This window comes from Marmota monax, unplaced genomic scaffold, assembly GCF_021218885.2.
Source record: "Marmota monax isolate L192 unplaced genomic scaffold, Marmota_monax_Labrador192_F-V1.1 WCK01_AAM20220418_F8-fsc01006, whole genome shotgun sequence".
In the NCBI taxonomy this organism is placed as follows: domain Eukaryota; kingdom Metazoa; phylum Chordata; class Mammalia; order Rodentia; family Sciuridae; genus Marmota; species Marmota monax.
Window position 1 is genome coordinate 99,075 of NW_026694378.1, and position 9,382 is coordinate 108,456.

At 47.5% G+C, this 9,382-nt stretch overlaps 1 protein-coding gene and 1 long non-coding RNA gene across 3 annotated transcripts; both read left to right on the forward strand.

Annotated features, from left to right (window-relative positions):
- Positions 1-2,978: 2,978 nt before the first annotated feature.
- LOC124109298 (MHC class I polypeptide-related sequence A-like) lies at positions 2,979-4,908 on the forward strand. 2 transcript variants are annotated; one of them, XM_058586581.1, is made up of 3 exons: positions 3,547-3,702; positions 3,947-4,259; positions 4,703-4,908. In XM_058586581.1, exons 1-3 carry the CDS (start codon positions 3,679-3,681, stop codon positions 4,867-4,869), a joined length of 504 nt encoding a protein of 167 aa, XP_058442564.1. In that variant the 5' UTR covers positions 3,547-3,678; the 3' UTR covers positions 4,870-4,908. The 2 variants fall into 2 exon arrangements, with proteins under 2 accessions (XP_046323757.1, XP_058442564.1); XM_046467801.2 differs by lacking the exon at positions 3,947-4,259 and having other exon boundaries at positions 2,979-3,702.
- A 299-nt stretch (positions 4,909-5,207) lies between these two features.
- LOC131425068 (uncharacterized) lies at positions 5,208-8,222 on the forward strand. The gene is made up of 2 exons (XR_009228922.1): positions 5,208-5,661; positions 7,888-8,222. It is a non-coding gene; the product is annotated as an uncharacterized LOC131425068 (long non-coding RNA).
- Positions 8,223-9,382: the final 1,160 nt, after the last annotated feature.

The window sequence follows — 9,382 nt, forward strand, 5'->3', positions numbered from 1 at the left end:
ACACCATTTTCATGAAACCCAGTCAATCAAGGCACTGTCTGGTATTCTCATGATCAGCAACAGGACATCCAAAGGTTCTCCAGTGCCACCTGGTCATGGGAATTTCAAAAATTTCATGATTTAGTAAGTAATGGTCCTCACCCTAACCCAAGTTCTCCTAGGGTCACCTGTATGCCATGTTCACCCCACATACTCCAGGTCATTCCTTGCCCAGACCACTAATCTGTTTGCCCTTCTTATCTCCCCTCCCCATCATACCAGAAGAAGGCTCTTGGTCCACCTACCTCTTGACCTTCCCCCTTCTTCTGGTTCCTTTACCTCAGAGGACTTTGGCTCCCTTCACTATGCATCCAAAATCTGTGTTTTGCTACTCAGTTGCTCCTGCTGTTCCCTTACTCTGTCCTTTCCCAGCACCAGCTTCCTCCTGGAGTGTTTTCCTTTGGTTATTCCTTTCTTTGTTCTGGTCATTGGACCCAAGGCCTCAACCATGCCCTCCCCCACTGAGCAACCCCTCAACCACCTGTAATGGTTTTCTAACCTGGTGCATTTTTGGGGTGTGACCAGCTCCCACCACCCCCTCCCATTCTGAAGGGCCTCCCCCAGGTTGTGCAACTAGTCCACCAGCCTTGATTTTCTCTTTTCAGGCCTACACCTCTTTCTTCTTTCTGATTCTACATTAATCTGTAGTACACTGCCCTGATTTCTGTTTGGTGTTTGTGGTAAAATAGACATAATGTACAGTTTAAAATTTGAACCATTTTAAGTGTACAATTCAGTGGCATTTAGTGTGTTCACATTTTTGTGGAAACTGAAACTCTGTACCCATTAAACAGTAAGCATCCATCCTCCCCACCCCAGTCCTTGTCTTCTTTCTGCAGCATTCTACATTCTGTCTCTATGAATTTGGCTCCCTAAGTGCCTCATACAAGTGCAGTCATTCAGAATTTGTCCTTTCATGACTGTCTTCTTCACTTAGCATAATGTCCTCATGATCATCCTTGGTGTAGCAATTGTCAGAATGTCCTTTGTTTTTAATGCTGAATAATATCAATTCTGCATAAAAGCCATATTTTGATTAGATGCTCCTCAGTTGATAGATACTGAGGTTACTTCTATCTTTTGGCTTTTGGAAACAATGCTGCTATAAATTTGCACCTACAAATATCTCTGCACTTACCTGCCGTTACTACTTTTGTGTTTATATCCAGAAATAGAATTACTGGATCATTTAGAAAGTATCCTTTGAGCATTTGGAGGAACCACCATCCAATTTTCATAACAGCTGCTCCATTGTATATATAGGAAGCAGTGCACCCCCCCCCCCCCCCGTGCTGCAGTTTTCTATGTACTTAGGAATTTGTTTGTTCTGCATTCATTTTTTCTAAGCAGTAGCCATCCAAAGTGGAATCTTATTGTGCTTTTATTTTCATTTCCCTAATGATTGCTAATGTTGAGCATCTCTTCAAGTGCTCATTGGCTATTTGTATAACTCCTTAGGTAACTGGCCTTTGCCAGTTCTGAATAGGTTGAAATATTTTATATGGTTGAGTTGTTGAGATTCTTTTTTGTTTGCTTGTATGTGGAGCTGGGATCAATCTCAGACATTGCACATGGCTAGTCAAGTGCCCCACAACTGAGCTAATCTAAGCTCGGGAGTTCTTCATATGTTCTGAATGTTCATCTCTTATTAGATATGTGACTTGCAAATATCTTTTCCCATCCTGCAGGTCATCATTTCTGTGCATATCCTTTGATATATTGAAGTTTTTAAGTTTTTAATTTGGATGAGTCCAATGTATTAATTATTTTTCTATAGTGTCTGTGATTTTTGTGTCATATCATTGAAAATGTGGTCAAATCCTTTGTTGTGAAGATTATTGCAAACACATTTTCCATTATGTGTGTGTTTGTGTGTGTGTATCTATCTATCTATCTATCTATCTATCTATCTATCTATATGAAATGTATGTGTGTGTGTATATATATATGTGTATATATGTGTGTGTGTGTGTGTATATATATATATATATATATATATATATGAAAGTGAGAGTTGAACCCAGGATCTCTCACATGCCAGTAAGCGATCTACCTCTGAGCTACCCCCAGGACTTTTCAATATCTTATTTTGAGACGAGGTCTCACTAAGTTGCCAGTTTGGCCTGGAACTAGCATTCATCTGCCTCAGTTTCCTGAGTGGCTAGGATTATAGGCATGCATCACCACGTCCAGCTGCCAATGTGTTTTCTTCTAAGACTATTTGGTTTTATAGTTTACTTTTCGTTTTGAGTTTGTGTGTGTGTGTGTACACACACACACTCTTAAGTATTGAACCCAGGCACTTGCACATTGTAGGCAGGCACTCTATCATTGAGTTACATCCCCAGTTCTGAGTAAATATCTGTATGTGAGTAAGTAAATTGTCCAACTTTGTTGTTTGCATTTGGAAATCCATTTTTTCTAGTGCCATCTATTGAAAAGATGTATCAGGTCTTTGGAAACTGAGACCTGTGGAGGCCCAGGAGATGCTAGCAGGATCTCTCAATCTGGAGCTTCAAGATGCTGATTAGGACCCAGCCCACAGCTTTACATTCCTTTAGGGTACAACAGCACTCAACACTTTTGGGGCTACAACCCTCCCTCCCACTGCCATTCCTGCCTGCCCCACCTTATTTGTGAGAAGTCTGTGCAGAGGTAGCACACCCCTCTGGGCCCCTGCCCTGCCTGGGCTGAATACCAGTGGTCATGGGTCCTCCTTCCCTCCTGGGCCCTCCCTGCCACCTCTCGATTATTTTTTCTTTTCTTTTCTTTTCCTTTCTTTCTTTCTTTCCTTCTTTCTTTCTTTCTCTCTTTCTCTCTCTCTCTCTCTCTCTTTCTCTCTCTCTCTCTTTCTCTCTTTCTCTTTCTCTCTTTCTCTCTTTCTCTCTTTCTCTCTTTCTTTCTTTCTTTCTTTCTTCTTTCTTCTACCAGGGATTGAACTCAGGGGCATTCCACCACTGAGCCATGTCCTCAGACTTTATTGTGTGTTTTAATTAGAGACAGGATTTCATTGTGTTGCTTAGTGCCTCACTTTTGCTGAGGCTGGTTTTTAACTTTTGATCCTCCTGCCTCAGCCTCCCAAGCCGCTGGAGTTACAGTTGTGTGCCACAGCACCTGGCTCCAGCCTCTCATTTCAAACACTCCCTATACCCTAAACAAGTCTGTGGCCTTGTCTTGGGCCCTGGCCTACATGCTGCCCCTCTCCATTTCCCCTTTCTCCGTTCCTCACTTCACCTCTCCTTCCTCTCTACTTTCCTGTCTTCATTGCATTGGAAATCTTTCTTCTGTCCCTTTGTCTGTGTGTTTGCTGCCTCCTCCGGTGCTCAGGACAGCAGAGCCTTTGTGGTGAGCATGGGTGAGCACTTGTTCACAGGTAGAAGGGTCATCAGCTGTTTCCTCTTCCACAGGGACCCACAGTCTTCACTATAACCTCACAGTGAGGTCCCAAGGTGGATCAGTGCAATCAAGGTTTTTTGCTGATTGTTATTGGGACCATCAGCTCTTTCTTCACTATGATAGAAAGTGCAAAGCCCCAGGAGCTATGGGCAGAAAAACCTTTGGGAACTGAGAGCTGGGACACAGAGATCTGGGAGTTGATAGAGCACAGCAAGAATCTAAAAGCAACCCTGGCAGAAATCAATGCCCAGCAGGAGCAGAAAGGAGGTGAGTGTGGGTGGGAGCAAGGGTGACATGAGCTTTCTCCTGGGAGACTGGTGGCAAAGAGCAGGGTCCTGTCTGTTTTCACTGCAGTTGACTGGGGAGGGCAAGAAATGGGCTCCATGCAGCTCAGCACATGGGATATTGAGGAGAATTACTTTGGGGGTCTTCTGTGGGCTGGAGTTTCTACTTGGTGGGTAGGGAGGCATAAGGGCCAGGGGATGGAGAAGTGACTGGTGGGTGGGGGCAGGGTCTCATTCCCTCCAGGAGACTTGGGGTTGCAAGATTGAAGAGGACAACCACACCAGGGGCTTCTGGAATTTCCACTAATGATGGGGAGCCCTTCCTCTCCTATCACCCAGAGACACTCAGCTGGAAAGTAGAACCATCATCAGCTCAGACCTTGGCAATGGAAGTCAAGAATTCCTGGGATGCAGATGGCATTCAAAGCAAGGTTTACCAGGCCCACGTGCAGGGAGAGCTTTGTGGAAGACTCAGGAGATATCAAGTCTCCTGGAAGGGCTCCTCTCTCTCCTCTGGAGCCTCTGCCCAGGGGAACTTGTGTGAGCTTTTGTGTGTGTCTGTTGTGGTTTTCCTGTCCTGTTACACCACTAGACAGAGACAAGAGGTTGTATGTGCCCAGACACTAGTGAGTCCCCCCCTGCCTAAGTGCCTGCCAGCTTGCTAATATAGAGAGCTCCAACCTGGCTCCACAACCCTGGACCTCCCCCAAATGCCCTTCAGGACCTCAAAAACCAGGAGTCCCTGAAACAGCCTCTCCTCAACTTCAATATGTGGAAGTGAGAATGCGAGGCCACAAGCCAGAGGCCCATGCTCCTGCTAGTTAGAGGACTCAGGCCCCAGGCTGAGAACAGACTTTCAGGATCTGAGCTCAATGAGGACTTTGACAATAGTCAGAAGAGTGGAGAAGACAGCCCTGTTCCACCCCTTAGAGGGGAGCGACTTTTGGTCACATGACTGACTAACTTTGCCCTTCCTTCTCTAGTGTCCCCAGCAGTAAATGTGACCTGTGGTGAGGCCCTGGAGGACACCATCAACATGACATGTTGGGCTTTTGGCTTCTATCCCCAGAATATCTCTGTGACCTGGCTTCAGGATGGGGAACCACGGAGCCAGAACACCCAGCAATCTTGGGGTGTTTTCCCTATGTGAATGGGACCTACCAGACCTGGGTGTCCATTAGGATTCCCCAAGGACAAGAGCAGAGGTTCTGCTGCTATGTCGGATACAAAGTGTTATGCTCGAATTCGGGACCCCCAAAGACCACCAGAGACCCAAGATCCATGTAAGTAGCAAAGAGGTGTTTATTGCGAGCTAGCTCAGTCCTCCGTGCACACACACAGCAACTGGTGACGCTGAGAGGCCCTGAGCCCAGAGTTTACAGCAGTTTTATACATTCTTTGGAGAGGGCAGGGACTTCACATACATCATAGCAAATCATCACACACCTCGGGAAAATCAAATAACAACTCTAAAACATGATTAGCACATTCACTGGTGGGAACAAGTTGGGTAGGGGTGATTGGTCAGTACAAAAGGGGTATTCATTTGAACTGATTGGTTTAAGCCAAGAGCGGTGTTCCTGCTGCACTACATGGTTTCCCAATCACCATAAACTACTGGGAGGGTTATCTGGCATCCCAGGTATTTCCCTGTCTCATGCTGATTGGTGGCTGCTAGGGGGTTGCTATGGATCCCCACCTAGCCTGACTGAGTCAGGGACACCTGGTGCAGCAGATCTCTCCTGTTATTTGTAGATAAACAACTTAGCAGGGTGGGAATGTGCCTAGGAGTGCTCTGTGGGTTTTTCCAAGGACAAAGGTGATGTCCCTTCCTTGGACAGGCTTTGCTCTGAGATAGAGGCTGGTTTTTCAAGAGGGAACAACAGCACTGGCCTTGTGTCCTGTGGTGAGCCTGGGCATTCCTGCCGGAGTTTCCAACCAGGTGAGTCAGTGACCCCGGGTGGTGAGAGGGGAGAAGCCTTGAGACTGTGGTACCCAGAGTGTAACAAGCCTGCTTTCAGGGACTGCACTGCTGCTTGAGAGCCAATGGCCACCTTTGTCGTGATATCCACTGTTACTGCTGGGATTATTTTCTTGTATTCCTTCCTGCAAGAAGAGGAGGACATCAGCTGCAGAGGGTTCAGGTGAGAAAATCATTCAGTGGCTGAAGATGGCAGGGCCTGTCTGGGATGTAGGGCCCCTCATGCCTCCTGCTGCTCAGAGAGCAATGGAGTTGAGCAGCCTTTGGAAGAGAGGATGGAGGTCTGTGTATCTGTGAGGGGAGGGAAGACATGCCTCCAGCTACACCCCTTAGTGCTGCCCAAAGCCAGGGCTGTCAACTCCTTCACTGTCCAGCGGTAGCCTCTTCTGGCTGCAGGGTGAGGAGTGAGCAGCTGTGGTGCCATGGCTCCTGCTCTGTCCTTGTCTCTCTCTCAGGCCCTGCTGGCTTGTCCATGGGGCTGTGTTGGGAATGGTGGGCTGATTGGTGTGGGCTAGATTATCATGGCCTCTGGGGGACACAGAATAAATGTGTCATGATCTTTGGGTGCTTAGAAATAGAAGAAGAATCCCATGAGCATTGATGCCTCTGGTTCCTTCCTGTCTGCCTTGCTCTCTGCCAGCCTCTCCAGGTATCATGAGCAAACAAGAAAAAGACTGACATTGCAAGAGTCCTGCCAGTGCAGGCCCTGGGAGGCCCGTATACAGCAGGCCCGTGGCTCTGCAGCACAGGCACCTCCTTTGTTCTGTGGGCAGCACCTCCGCCCCCCTGTCAGGAACTGCCTCCTCAATATGTCCTCTGGGTCACTCAGGCCTCCCAGTCCCCACCACACAGCTCTTCCTCCTAGTGGCCTTACAGATGGCATGGACAGAAGAATAGCTGATGACCATGACCATCTGGAGAAAGAGACCAGTCCATTTGGGGGCAGCAGTGGTTATTCATTTTCTCTGATGTCAGGAATTTTCCCAGGTAGCCCCCAGGGGTGTTGGTCCCCACAGGCTAGGGCAGACTGCCCCACAGCAGGGTCCCTCCAGGTGACTCCACTAGTAGGCCAGGCAACTGTGCACTCTCTGCTGCTCTCACCTGTGGCCTCTCCAGCAGGGGGAGCAAGGGGAATGTTAGTTCTACTTTCCTCTGGTCAGAAATGTTTGCTTGGAATATCACTAGGGCTGTGCCCAAGAAAAGAGTGGGAAAGGCCTGTTGTTTATTTGTGCAAATTTCTACTTTAAATGTTGACTCTCAGGATGTTCCCAGTTTCAGCTCTATGATGTGAATAGCAGTTCTCCAGTGCCCCTGTGGTAATGTGCAGTAATGTGACACTTGAGATCACTCTATAGGAGAGCCCCAGGTGGGAGACCTGGAGTATGGCCATGGCAATCCACACTGCTGGATCTCAGGAAACCTCCTAATCTGCTTTGGGAAGAAGACCCATGTGACCTGTTAGGGTTGTGGCCTATGTGAGTCCTTGATGGAGTGGAGGTATTGAGTCCAGGGAAGCCTCAGGAAAAAGGAAGACCATACCAGTAGGAGGAAGCAAAAGTACAGATTGAGAGCCTGGGCAGGTGCAGAGGGTCAGTGATTCTGAGTGTCCTCTGCATGGGCTGTTGTAGGCAGGGGAGCAGCAGATCATGTGGCACATGTGTTTGTCCAGGCTGGGTCTGTGTGCTGGTGCCCCTGGGCTTCCTGGTGGACTTTCCAGTTAGGAGCTGCTGGCCCAGGGAGAGAGGGATGCTGAGCTGCAGGTGGGGCAGGCCCTGCTGGGTCAGCACCTGCCTCTGCAGGGGAGGAGGCCTGGGAACTAAGGGGGAGAAAGGTTGTGTGTGAGCCTGGTGCCCAGTGTGGTAGGAGCAGGAGCCGCTCTCTCTGGGAGGCCACTACTGTCCCTGGAGGAGGGGGCACTGGGCTTCATTTCCTTGTCTTGACCTGGAATCCTGCAGCCCTTTCACTCCCTTCTGTGGTGGAAACAGAGACAGGTGACGCTGCTGATGGAGACGCAGAGGAGCCTGATGAGGGCAGGAAAATGGGATGGGAGGGAGAAAAAGTCAGGGCATTTACTTCCCTCAGAGAAGGGCCAAATCTGATTTGAACTGAGGAGACAGAGAGATCCCAATGGCATAGAGCAATATTCTACGACCAATTGAACACTGACTCATTTCCCTCCTTCCCCAGAACTCGTGAGCTTAAAAGTCCTGGATCAGCAGCAGAGGGCACCAAGTGACCACACTGGATCCACACAGCTGGGGTGTCAGCCTCTGCTGAGAGCTCCTGAGGCTTCTTAGGAAGTACAGAGGGTGCAGCCCTGAACTGACCAGCACTTTCCCTCTTGGTGCCTTGGTTACCTCATCGCTGCAATATGGACACACATGTTTACTAACTGTTGGCACTGGGGAGCATATGTGAGGGGGTTAGTCCAGCCCAGTACAGCTCTACTGTACTAGGTAGCCTCAATATTTTATTATGTTTTCACATATCATTTATATAAATTATGATATTTTAACAAGTGAGATTTATTTGTAGTTGTCCTTGTTCTGTCTCTTCCCAAGAAACTTCAAATACTGGCTTTCCTTGACTGTTGAGGGCCCTTCAAGCCCTCTCTGACACTCTGTCTTACCTCCTATCTGGATAGGTTTACACTCCACATTTTTAAATGCTATCAAATATGACATATATCTGGTCAGTGTTTTACTTTATCTTCTGGGAAGGGACAGCATGAAAGGGTCTGTGAAAATGACATGTTTGTCTCCATGTTTGACACGGAGTTCCTAAACCTACCCTGTGGTACTCCCACAGTTGCCAATTAGAAAAAACCACCTCAGCAACAGGCGTGATCTCCAGGGTGGTTTCTGTGGGTGCTTTGTGGTAGGGAGACCAAGCAGAAGCCACTAGAACTACCTCCTCCTAGGCAAACAATACTGCACTCCTGGATGGATGGCAGAGATTAATGACTTAAAAATTACCCCATTCAGCCCACCTGTTTGGCCTGTGCAGAAAGTGGAGGACCATGGTGATTGCTAAAAAATTATCCAGGTGGTGACTCCAATTGTAACTGCTGTATTAGACGAAGTTTTATTGTTTGAGCAAAGTAACACGCACCCTGGTATCTGATATGCTGCTCAACGTCTTTTCCTCCATTAGTGGTCAAGAGGTCCACCAGCTCTGAAGACCAGAAATAAGTGATCAGTGTTTTAATTTTCTTTACATATAAATATACATATATTTAGAATTGTCAGGTTGCTACAATTTAGATTATCCTAATTTTATTCGTAGTATCTAAAGCATCATATTCATGAACTGGGTGAACATATGACTTTTTCCCCCCTCAGGCCTCGTCAGGATAATGACCTTGTCTAGGTCAATGTCATAGAGCTTCTTCAGAGCTGTATAATCTGGTCGTTTTGCACCCCCCCCCCCATTTGTTGTTGTTGCTGTTGGTTGGTTGGTGGTTCTTGTTTTTGGATGGATAGCAGAGATTAATGCCACCTGGAGGGACTTAAAAATATACATATATTTTTGGAGGAGTTGGAACTGAACTCAAGGACCATCTATATGCTTGGGAAGTGCTCTAGTGCTGAGCTATGTCCCAGCTTTTATTATTTTATTTTTGAGACAGGGTCTAAGTAGCCCTGGCTGCTCTCAAATTTGTGATCTTGCTTTCTCAGCCTTC